This window comes from Ischnura elegans, chromosome 3, assembly GCF_921293095.1.
Source record: "Ischnura elegans chromosome 3, ioIscEleg1.1, whole genome shotgun sequence".
NCBI lineage: Eukaryota > Metazoa > Arthropoda > Insecta > Odonata > Coenagrionidae > Ischnura > Ischnura elegans.
In genome coordinates this window covers 86,821,190-86,834,303 of record NC_060248.1, presented here as the reverse complement: position 1 = coordinate 86,834,303, position 13,114 = coordinate 86,821,190, and the positions used below count along the sequence as shown (strand labels likewise).

The following is a 13,114-nucleotide window of genomic DNA, read 5'->3' as shown; positions in this document are numbered from 1 at the left end:
CTATGTAAAACTCTTCCCAAAATAGTAAACTTTTCAGTTGGTTTTATAGTAAGAGCGCATGAAAACAGTTGGATGGACCATAAAATCGTCTTAGACTGGATTAAATGCATGTGGGGATTCTGTCCTGGTGCCTTACTTCAGCTACATGCTGGTTCTTGAAAGTTTTTGTGGGCATCTGAAAGAACCTGTGAAACAAAGGCTGCAAGAGGGTAATACTTACTAGGTGATAATAACATCTATGTTGCAGCCTTTAGATATTTTCATTAAGAGACAAATCAAAATGAACATTAAGAACCTGTACAAAGAGTGGATGGCAAGCACAGTGCATGAAGAAACTCCTCCGGAAAAAAAGCAGATGACACAGATTTTTCCATGGATTTAGGCATCATGGAAGATGATTCCATAGGATTTAGTCTTAAAAAGCTTTAAGAAATGTTGCATTTCAAATTAAATGGACGGCAACGAAGACAGTAGGGTGCGGAACAGTGAGAATGAAGACATTATTTCCTCAGATCTTAGTGGCAGAGACGAAAACTAAAATTAAGATCTGCTATGATATAAATATTCACAAGTGATTCATGATTATATTTCCATAAGTGTATTGTTGTTTAATTTCATAATGTAATGCCATCACATTAAGTTCAGTTTTCCCGTGTGCTCCCAAAACTTTCCGGTATCATCCTTGCCCACACCTGCCCAGAAAGCAGATAAAACCACTGCTATTAGGCATTTATAATGTACGGATGGCATTCTGCTTTCATTTGTTAATCATCGAAGGATTTCTGTAGTTGAACAATAACGGGTTGAAATCATATATAGTTCTGAAGTTTTTTTAGTCGGATATCAGGGTGACGATATTGATACGTAACCCAAGAAATTCATGTGAAAAATGTGCATCAACACTAAACTTGGGCACATTATTTTTTCCCACTGTTGATTTTGTTATGGGTTCAATTTGCTGTCGGTTCAGGTTCCAGCCTCAAGAACCAATGGCCATCAGAAGTAAGCCATTCGTATCAGATACTAATAATTACTATATAGATACTCAGCAACATGTTTTTCATCAAAAGCCTTCTTAAAAATGAGTATATAGACTAGATAACATGCATAGTAAATACCAAATGGGATGGTATTATTTGAAAGAGTTGATATTAATTTATACAAACCTCTTCTTTATCTCCTTGGAATTTTGAGATCTCATTATTGATGTGTTGTACAAGTATTTGTAACATTTGTCAAGCCTTTTAATCAGAGAATTCTCCTTCTCCAAGCTCTGCTGCAAATTCTGTATGAGCCCTTCAATATCACCAATTTCGATTTTCCTTAACAGAGAAATATGTTCATGTTAATTGGTATGATTGTCCCTTGAATGAAGATGTTACATGAGGAAAAGATCGCTTACCTCCCATATTCTAGCTGGAATTCGTTAGCTGCTTCAGCTGTTAACTTTAATAAGCGTTGCCTCATGTCATTGAAAGATTCCATCTTCATGGCAGTGTGTTTTTTAAATAGTTGCTGAAAAAATAGTCACAACAAAGCGTTAAAAATGACAATGTTCATTACTTATTAAATATGTGGCCTTAAGAACTTCAAAGGTCTATTTAACTTATAATGGCTTATTTTGCGATCCCTCTCTTTCATCAGTGGAATTCTCCCATCTTTCTATCATCATGTAAATGTATCCCTTGCCCTTTCATCTCCATGTTGCAAATACATAGATCCAGCCTCTGGACCCCAAACAGCCACAAAGTTCAGTATAACCTTATTAATTTCAACTTAGAAGGACCAAAAAAGTCAGACTTCAAATAATACTAGATGGAATAAAATCTACTTTCTTAAAATAAGCAAAAATATTTAGAACTATCCTGAAGTGTTGTACGGCTACATATTTGTACAAATTTACCCTAGATATGCATCATTTGTGGCAGTTGGCAACCAAAAATCTTCTATTTCAGGAAAGTAAAATATTTATAAGTTAACAGACAAAACTTAAATTTACAGAAGTAGGTATTCATCTTCAGATGTGATTCCACAAAGTGTAAAAAATAAATAAGTGATCATAAGCCACAAGTCCTGAAGTGGTGATTCACCTGTCAATTGTTACTGAAGTTGACTTAGTGGTATCCAAAGTAACCACTCATGTGTTTCATCTGACTAAACCAACAGATGTTATAAGTAGAGGTCCGTGAATTTCGCGAGACGTGATATCGCGATATAACGTGAAATAACACGAAATCGGTTAATAAAACGAAATTTTGCGTTTTTAGGTGGATTAGCGAAAAATCACATCTAATAAGTCTATCTGTTAAAGCCTAAGCCTTCATTGTTTAATGCTGCCAACGTCCATTTGCTCTATCTCATTACGATTCCAAGGTCAATTGGCTCGTTTAGCGTTTCGCATAACGCATCCGCGTAATATCGCGCTCTGTAGTGATTTCTCCGCCAAAATTTGCTGTTAATTTTATCACAGTCTCTCTCTTCGATTCCCATGTATCAATCCTGGAATATTTAGAATGAGGCGCTTTCTCACCTGAAGAATTAGATATTATGAATTAAAAGTGTGCGGAAAGAAATTTAACGCGGCCGCGGAAGAGCGGAAATACAAGCTCACGCGCCCGGTACACGTCAATGCCGAGCAGTATTTCCGGTGACTCACCGTGACGCATCAGACAGCGTTATTGGATAACTTGTTGCAGGAAAACCTTGAATGTGGGTCTAATGTAACAATTTCGTTGACTTAAACACGGCTGCTGGCTGGGACCGGGACGCCGTTCACTGCACGGCCCACAGCGTGGCAGAGAGTCGTGTCGTCTGAAAGCGGCCTGAATTTCACGGCGTCGTGACGTGAACGGCAGCGGGCGAAAAGTCGTTTCGTCAAAAAGCGGCCTCAATGTACCACTGCCTGTATTTCACCCCGTAGACGGCGCACCGCCGGGCCGGATTGAAATGGGCGCCGAGGTGACCACGGCGGCCGTTAACGGTGCCGTGCCGTCAACTGCGAGATTCGATTCGTTTAAATACATCCAAAGACACGAATGGATATTTGAAAGCACAAAGCGCTATCAGTTGGGGGAAGGGAAGGAAGGAACAGAAAGGATAGGAGGAGAGGGGGTTCTCCTTTTTTGTGGACGGATCGTCAGATATTCGGCTCTCCACTGAGCTTCAATGCAAAAAAAAATCATTTCGATATTGGCCAAATCTAATGCCTGATTCTTCTGGTGAGAAAGCATCTCATTCTAGATGTTTCAGGATTGATGAATGGGAAATAATTTTTCAAGTTTCTTTGAATCCGATTATGTTTTGTTATGTGTGCTTCTTTCACCGCCATTCCGGACCAATAGGCAACAGCTGTAATCAAAACTAAGCAATTTTGTTATATCTAGCTGCTGCCCTATCTTCCCTCAACACCTGGGTGAGGGGCAGTGGCGGCTGGTGGTAATTTATCTTGGGTGTGCATTAGAGCAGATATAGGATGATTTAATTATATTATGTTAATCCTAATCCATGAGCGTCATATTTCGTTGTAATAGAATACATAGCAAGCAAAACATATCACTGGTACACTCTACCCTTAAAATTGCATGAACAGAAATAATATTAGCATGTATGAAAATAATTATTCTCAACACACCTTTACAAGTGACGGTAGTTGAAATTCATTCTCTTTTCCTTACACCCTATGAGGAAGTACAGTGAGTCCTCGTTTAACGTTGTTGATTCGTTCCTGAAAAAGTCGACGTTAAGCGAAACAACGTTAAACGATGCAGTGTTTCCCATAAGAAACAATGTAAAAAATTTAAATTGGTTCCTAGTAGAGATGGGTCAAAAAGAACCGAACTGGCAAAACGAACTGTTCACTGAAATGAACCGGTTCGAAAATGAACCGTTCTCTAAAACACCCTGTTCACTGTTCATGTCGGCACTGCACAATTGCGGCGTACTCGGTACAGTAGGTATGATCATCAAGAGGCATTTTGAACTGCAGCTTACTCGAGCAAGTGCGTTGTGGGTACAACAGTTGGCGGTTACGACGGAGGCCATCCAAGGCCGCCGAAGTGCGTCGTAGACGACCGAGCCCCTCCCCTTCTTTCTCTACTATTCCCCTCCGATAGCCACTGAACGGTTCGTTCTAACTAATATTTGAACTGATAATTAAAATATTAGTTCTTTTGAACCGTTCGAAATGACTAATATTTGAACTGATATTTAAAATATTAGTTCTTTAGAACCGTTCGAAATAACTAATATTTGAACTGATATTTAAAATATCAGTTCTTTCGAACCGTTCGAAATATTAGATCAAATATTAGTTTCCTCGGGGCGTTCAGTTGGGAAATCGCGTTCATTTTGATTTCGTATTTTGAACATTTGTGGATCTGTGGATGCATCTCCAAAAATATTGTTTAAAACGTGATTCATGAACTTAGGAAACGATTGAACTCATGATTGTGGAACATTTTTTTCGGTCCCTTTACCAAATTGATATTTGGACTTAGTTTTTGGCGCCTACGATGAAATTTTTTAATGTGGATGCATCTCCAAAAATATTGTTTAAAACGCGATTCTTGCTCGAAATTACCATAACACTCTCCACAAACCTTAAGATACCACACTAAGCTTTCATGTACTCTAAACGCATGATAAACAATATTTTCTACCGAATGACCCTACCTGTTCACTATGAACCGATATTTTGAACTGTTCTTTTTACTGAACAGGATCAAAGTGAACGGTTCATAAAAATGAACAGTTTAACCCACCTCTAGTTCCTAGCCATGTTCCTAACAATCCATTTCTTCGTGAAGAATCCAGAATTTCCCGGGCGAGAATCCAAGGAGGCCAATTATCGGCGCCGTAACTTTAAGCAGACTTTGTGACCAATCGGGAGACACCTGAATCAGGCCAAAACGAAAAAAATCTGAATCTGACACTCGGAAGCACGAGGATGAAGGGCGAGTCAATTTTCGTGATGATATAATTCTTTAACCCGGCGGAAATCGCGAGAAACATTCATTACCGATTATTCACTTCAGCATTATAACGATTCATTCGAAACTAAACGAATTTTCATAACGAAAAGGTTGGGAAGAAGGCATTATTAAATGAAATATAAAAACTAAAAAGAAAGTATTTTAATGGCGAAACATCGATATTTTCAGTAACAGAAGAAATTTTAATTGTAAAAACTCGACCTGCAAACCTAAAACTTGACCGATCTCTCCAGCAGTTGCACCTTCTTCAATTCTTTTAATAATACCAAGTTTTTGTTCTAATATCGCCGTTTTTTCTTCACGTCTGAAGAACCGCCAGGATAGCCACTCTTCTTCGTGGACATTTTTTTCGGTTGGCATCAGAAAAATAAACGGATAATGGGTAAATGAGGCGATAATTATTCGCTCAGACGCATATTTAACATACGCTACCCACGCCAACCTTTTCTGTCGAGCGAAAATTACCAATCGCATTAATATAGTAATATTTACTATACATAAGATGCGCTTGCGTCCTATTCGCCATTCATTTTTTTTCGCCGCGCATAATTTGAACAACGTTATCGCGAAGCAATAACGACGTTAAATGATCAAGGGTTTCAATTTTTGGACAACGTTATCGTGAAACAACGTTAAACGGGACGACGTTAAACGAGGACACACTGTAGTGTAGAAAACGGCTATACAGATGGCTCTGTAGACGGACTAGGATCCTGGGCGCAGGTAGTGTAGGTGCCGGCTACACCACTACACTACCTGCTAGTCAGTCACCAAAAACATGCGCGTGCGCATTCGCATGGTTTTGAGTCTGCTCCCATCGCCCCTTTGAACAGCACATACCCCCCCACTTACCTCGTCCTGCCAGAGCTCCCTCAAGCGATCGCACAGACTGAAAATGCGCCCGGCATGATGCCACGGGATCGCACACTAGTAGAGCTAGGTGAATTCGAAAGGGAGATAGCTGTAGCGTTCGCAGGCTCATGTTTCTTGCATATGCAGACAGTACTTTTATCCTTCGCGTTGCAAAGGAATAGTTTTCTTTTATAATTTATTCATCTTTGGGTGTGCACTTGCTAACATGCGTATACGCATGCGCCGCCACTGGTGAGGGGTATCGAAAGGGAACCCACAGCATGAAACATTTCGCCCAATTTATAAGTTATATAGTACTATGGTTATGCCGTAGCTACCCAGCACTCAGTTTGAAAACACCATCGTGATAGGTTGTGTTTTTCGGTTGGACTGTTTTTTTATCGTAGTTCCAGCTTTATATATCGAACGATGGATAGGAATTTTAAAATGCCAAAAGCTAGTGGTACTGTTCATACCAGGGCAAGTGAATTCAGCTGAGAAGGACTGATTATTACTTAGCAAAGTTTGCGATAAAAGATTTTAATTTGAAAGATGTTACACTTTGTTAAAGCACATCAGTAGCGATACACATAAACATGCAAAAGACAGGGGACCCGCAAAACGACAGCTATCATTTGAACACACAGTCACTCAGTCATAGAAAGCGAAGGAGTTTGTTGTTGCTACTACAGAAGCATTTTTAACCCTTTCGCGCCGGACTATCGTTGAGGGAAATTCTTCCTCAATACGAGTCTCTTGAAAGTTTTCTTTACTCCTCTGCACGAAGCTTCCTCGCGTCGACGGAAGGCCGTAGTTCCTTTCCTAACCATTTTTTGACCCAATTCAGGGGGGCGCCGATCCCTTTCCTCGGCCTCTGTCCCAGACCCCTAGAAGGATTGAAAGCCCCTTCCTAGGACAAGTCCGCGGTCAACTGGCTAAAATATTAATGCAAAATATATGCAAATATTTGTTGTTCGCATCGATTTTTTACATTCAAAATGAATTTTGTGTTTTTTTCTGAGCGTGCAGAAATTTGAAACGAAGTTCTAACGTTGATATAGACGGATTTAGTATATTTACTAGGTGTTCTATAACTCCGTTGATATTGAGGTTAGAATTTTGTTTGAAATTTCCATTTGGCCAGCAAAAAAAGATGAATTCATTTATAGCATTGGATATCAAAAGTAAGCAACAAATATTTTTTTGGAAAACTCACTGCAAATAACAGTAGTTGACCGCATGCAGAGGATAGGAAAGGGTCGACCTGAGCGGCCGAAGGAGGGACTGGGCTCGCGCTAAGGCGGATCACGAGGGGCGACCGCGTCCGTGGGTCTTTTGTGTCTGCCACGGTCACTTTTTTCGACCTGTGCCGCACAGGCGCGGCATTCGTTGCTTAGGTTAGGAAAATTCACGCCGCACAGGTGTGGCATTAGGCGCGAAAGGGTTAAAGGCTTTATTTAGTGTAGAGAAACTTGACAATCCAAAAATTATGGAATGGCTCTTGAAGTATGCACATATGAGGTAGTGGGAATTTGCTGTTAGCCGATCGTATTCACCAAGACTATAAGTATTCATGACACGTGTACCATAAAATAATAAAACGCCTATAAATGTGGGAAAATTGTAGCCCTATAATGACACCACCAAGATTTTCTATAACTCCCAAATCACATGGTTTTAAAACGAATTTTAGCAAAAAATAAAACCACTTTCACAGACCTCTAGTTATAAGCTAAGTGGTATGTCATGGATTTATCTCAAGGATTTAAGACATTATAAAAAATGTTCTTACTTCTACTGTCCTACTTAAGTCCAGGATAGAATCTTCTGAAGAGTTGCATTTGTCGTCCTGAAAGTTATCTTCTCTTGAGGTGCCTGTAAATGAAATAATTATGTTTAGATTCCTATTTTTAATGGGATATCTAAAAATGTCATATTTTAGAATTTACTGAGAAAACTTGAAAAGATAAGTAGGTAATCAACATATTTCGAGGTAAATGAAGAGATTTGCAATTTAATCTGCAGCTTAAATTGATAATCATTCTACTCCACCTACTTTTACTTTGATAGGTCATTTACTCTATAGCACACTAACAGTAGAAAAGCATTTATTATTTTTCCAATACATCTATTCGTGTGAACTGAAAACCTCCCATCAGAATGCTGTTCATAAACTATTTACTTCAAACCTAAAAGAGTGTTAGTGTGATGGGTGCCTACATACTGTAACACTTGTGAAGTATTTTTGCTACAGCATTATCCAAGCTAACACATAACTCTTTATTTCACCCTCAATGCTTTCTATACTAGTCTGAAAATAATGTGAAGATTTTTTAAATGCCAATGGATAGGGTTGGGTAAATATTGTCGGTGATTGAAATTAGGTATGTAGGTATTATGGATCTGAAATTTTACATAACCTTTTAACCTCCAGCTGTGCATTTCAGAGTGAGCAACCATCCATTCTCTATGGATCCCATGGCTCCAGTATGCTCCTAATTTTTCTTTTATCTAATTCTGGTTATCCTGTGAAGCCTGTGTTGCCAATCCAACCTTTTCACCACGTGTGTTTCTAAACACATTTACCCCAGCATGAGTTACAAATGGATCACAAGGGTTTCCACCTTACGTGGGGTGGCATAATCCACCAGTGGGTCACGCACTTATCGTCCATCCACATGTCATAACCCACTCATGAGTCTTACTATCCCTAGAGCCTTATTTGATACTTAAGTACAGTAAGATACATCTGTCAGTGAAATAAAAAATTTTGGTTCACGCTATTCAGGTAAATGTCTCAATATAAGATCACCTATTTGCAAGCACTTCCTGCAGCCGAAGGGGTTGGGTGTTAGGGAATGTGGGAAACGAAAGGAAAGGAGAAATTGCTGAGCTTGAGAGAGAAGGGAAATAAAGGGAGGAATACATACATCGACCGCCTCCTAAGCCTGGTTAATACCTACATATTTTTAAAATTTAGTATCACATAAGTGGTGCGCATCAAAGAATTACTCTGCAAAAATATTGATTTTTGATGAAGTTAGTATTTATAATTACCTTGAATTAGATGCGGAAAAGTCTTCCTCTTGTTACTTTGCTTATCAACCATGCTATTCCTCAAAGTGCTTGGTCTCTTCGTGCACAAGCCTAAATCACTATCATTTCTTTTTCTGGAGATGGCTTTTGAACATTTTTTTTCATGGCCAGATGATATAATTAGATCATTTTTGTCTGTAGTCATTGTATATTCACTTCGTTCACTGGTTTCCATCAAATCGAAGACCTTATCAACTGGGTTATAGGAGGAATACAGTGATAAACATAGAAATATAATATCAGCTGCTTAACCCTGATAATCACCTCAAGATAAGTGATTCCCGAATTATGTTGACATTAACATAAAGCCCTGTGATAACCAAGGGTGTACCCAGGATCATATCTAGGGGGGGGAGGCAAGCCAAGTTGTGACATTTTAGCATGGAAGAGTTGAATAAAACCAATATTTCAAGAAAATTATAATAGCCTTTTATTAGTTAGTGAGATTATTTCTAGAAAAAATAGTTTTATTTTAGTTACATATCTTATATGTACTAACACGTGTCATTTTTCGTGGGTTTAAAGAAAATTTGTTGAATACTGTCGTTTCAATTCAGTACTGATTTTGCTTAAAGACTTTTGCGATTTTTGCTTCTAAGGGGGGGGGGGCAGCTGCCCCTCCCCCTTACCCGTTGCTGGGTACACTCATGGTGATAACTTGTCTTAGGACACTGAGCTACACACCGAATCACCTCATTCAATTAACATAAAATGAATTTTAACCTGAGAGATCTTCAACTGATGACGATTTATACTCAAGCAGATTGTTTCAAATTAATGCTTATGACTAATGGTGGGAGAGTCTAAATAATTAACAACTTGGCTATATCAACTAACCACTGCTTAATAAGAAATGTTAAAATCAGGGAAAAAAGGTTTGTGATCAACTTTTGTATCTTGAAGAAGTGATAATTCTCCTTTAAGTGCAATACATTGTATGCAAGGGTTTATAAATAATGATGTATTGGTGGGTAATACCGTAGCTCTATTTATACTCTCACCTTTTTTCCTTGCAGTTTTATTGATGGTGGCATCAAACTCTGACATTAGTTTTTCCAGTTCCATTTCCTCATTTGATGTACGAACTGGCTTCTCAGGTGGTAATCTTTGTGGTACCTCTTTCTCTTCTGGTAAGGTTTGAAGTTTTTCATCGAGTTCCCTAAACTTTTTTTTTGGGATACTGTCAGCAGAGAAAGAGTGACCTGAGGAAGTCTTGTTCATTTTATCTTGATGTGCACGTTTGTGCCCCTGTGAAATTACCGTTGCATCATTTAAAGATAGGTTTTCTGTGTTCCCCAGGTCTTGGTATGCATTAAGAAACATTTTGTTTGAGGAAAATTTCATTTTTTTCCTCCATTGCTCATCAGGTTGTGAATCAAAATGGCTCCCACGCCGTGTTGTTACATTTTTTATGCTGAAACCACTCTCTCTTCCTGGAAAAGATTTATTTATGGGTAGAACTGTTGTCTCTTCTACGAGAGATGGTGGAATATAGTCTTCATCATCAACATCTGATGAAGAAACCTCCGATTTACTGTCTCTGGAGGTTTCCATATCTGGTGAAAAATTCTCATCATTTATGCTATAGCTATTCCTATCATTTTTTGCTTGATTGATACATTCATGAATGCAATCAATTGCTGGTTCTTTCACTAAAAGTTTATTATGCTTGGATTTTTCCATATTTCGTGTTTGGTTTTTCCAATCAGGTGAAACTTCTGTTCCTGAATCTGTGCAACGTTTTTTCCTGGTTGTATTTTTATTAGTGGCACCAAGAGGTGATTCCATGTGTGGTGTTATTCCATGCATGTTTTTTTGCATATTGTGACATTGATTGTCCATGTTAGTTAAAATTTGCGATCTAGCTGCCTCACAGTCTGTTTTTCTAGCCTTGGAATTTGTAATTCCTTTCATCATATTTCCATGAGTATTACTGGCACCCATTTCTTTCACTGTCTGTTCTTGCATTTCTTTTTCGTGAATATACGTTTGGCTGTCAGAACTAGCCCCTCCATTTTTGGGTGAAGTCCATCTTGCTAGTTGTGTTTCCAATGTTTTGAGTATGGCATCGTCTGTTTTTGTACTACCCTCTGTCGATTTTTTTCCAGTTGTCTGCAGATGAGAGTTATTTGAATCACTTTCATTAATTATGTGTGAGTGTGAAATGTTTTGAAAGCCAGTTACTTGATGGTTAGCATCTTGTTTCTCTGAGCTCTTAGGCGGTGAATTAAAGCTAGTTGACTCATAAGCTATTCCCTTATCAAAACAAATTAACTGGTGAGATTCAGAATTAGCCACTCGACCAGATGATACAGCTTTATCAGAATTATGATTTATCTCATAGGATTCCACCTTTTCTTCCATGATGGGTGCGTTTGAAAATGAATTTACTCTTTTATCGTGTGATGCCTTTTCCTCTGATAATGTTTTCTTCTGACAACTACTGTTATTGAGGTTTTCATTTCTCAAGCTCTTTTCTCTTTGAACTTCAAAATCATGTTGTGGAGGGGATTGTTCAATTTCGCTCATTTCTCTTGGAGTACCAATTGTATTTCTTTTGCAATTTGCTCTTTTTTCCTGAATTTTGCTGGAAGTTAAATCTCTCTTATTTGATTTTTTGGGTTTTCCGTTGATTACATAATCTTCATCACTGCTGTTATCTGAAACGTCTTCATGAAAAGCTCTCTTGCCTGCTCCAACTCTTAAATTCCTCCCGCTCTTATTTATTGTCATCTTTTCATGCATTCGGACTTCCTCTTCATTAGATTTTTCTATCAAATTCTTTACGGTGTGATTAAGTCTTTCACCCAACTTTCTGCCGGTGTTTTTACATCTTTGATATGAATGCATGGCTTTTTTCTGCAGTGATGATTTGCTGGCTTGATTCTGAGTGAGCCAGCTAAGTTCACTCTCTGTTCCGCTGCTCCAATTCCTTAATATTGACATACTTGGGTCAAGTGTTTTTCTGTTTCTCTCGCTGAAGAATTTTGGCTTGCTTGCTTGTGATGGTTTGCATGCAGCATCTTTCATATCTTCCAGTCTTTGCTCTAATGGAGCCAGTAATGAGTTTTCTGAGCTATTGAACAATTTTTTCCTAGTTGAAAGTCTTTTATTCGGCTCTCTACTTTGCATACAATTATTCTTTCTACCTTCGACTTCCACGTCAGCATCTTTTTGTGAATTTTTCTGCTCCACTTTTCCAGTTTGACTGCCTTGATGAGACTTTTTATTGATTCGGCATTTATCAAAATTATTGTCCGGCATAGTGGACGTATTTGGGAGTTTATTACTGATTCCTTTATCGGTTGATGATAATTTATTTTTTTGTGCACTCCTGACAAATTTCATCCAGCTTGAAGCAGCAGATTCATCATCACTTGAATCATAAATTGCACTCATAGGGTGCTTGGAATTACTCGGTGAAGAATTTCCTTCATTCATTCCTGGTGAATTCTTACTCATTTTCACTGAATTATATTCACTGGAAGTTTTTTTCTGTTTTCCAGTTGGCTCATCTGCCATGTTAATACATTTGATCATTTTAGTGCTGCTTGTGTGGATTTCTTGAGATTGATTGTTTCTCTTTCCAGCATTGAATGCTGCTTCTTGAGTTTTTTCATTGACATCACTCTTCAAAGTAAGCCTTTTCCTACTCCTGAGTACCCTTTCACTTATTACTTCTGAACAATGACTATTTTCACAGTTGTCATTTCCTGCATTACCTGGTATTTGTTTTTTATTTCTAGAACTCTCAATTCCCTCTCCACTTTTCTTCAAAATTTTCCGGTGAGAGTGCAGTGGACTCATATTTACTGCCGAGTGAACTTTGTTTATATATTCTGTTCCCTTTTCTTCTGAATTAAATGAACCACTCTGAGGTGTACCCATTGAATTAAATCCTGTGTCTAGACTATGTAAACTCATCCCGGATATGTTTGACTCTGTCTTCTTAGGTGAATTCACCTGGAAAAAATTTCTTCATATTAGTGGATTTATCATTCGATAGATTCTCCAAAATTATGTTTTTACATTTTACAGCTCATTACAAGTGTTGGGTTTCAAACTGAAATTTTGAATTTTATGAAGTGATTGTCATGTGTATACATACATACTTCTACATTTCTCACATGTGAAATTTGAGAAATAAAGTATGTGGTTTTGATTTACAATCAATT

The 13,114-nt window shown here is 38.2% G+C and overlaps 1 protein-coding gene across 1 annotated transcript in view; it reads right to left on the bottom strand.

Moving 5' to 3' along the window:
* Positions 1 to 13,114, bottom strand: part of LOC124156114 — a 29,673-nt gene that overhangs the window by 1,321 nt on the left and 15,238 nt on the right. Inside the window, exons 13-17 of the mRNA XM_046530446.1 lie at positions 9,941 to 12,902; positions 8,901 to 9,134; positions 7,636 to 7,718; positions 1,403 to 1,515; positions 1,167 to 1,322 (exon numbers count right to left, since the gene is read on the bottom strand). Of these exons, the coding sequence (XP_046386402.1) occupies positions 1,167 to 1,322; positions 1,403 to 1,515; positions 7,636 to 7,718; positions 8,901 to 9,134; positions 9,941 to 12,902 (3,548 nt within the window). The remainder of the gene's footprint in view (positions 1 to 1,166; positions 1,323 to 1,402; positions 1,516 to 7,635; positions 7,719 to 8,900; positions 9,135 to 9,940; positions 12,903 to 13,114) is intronic.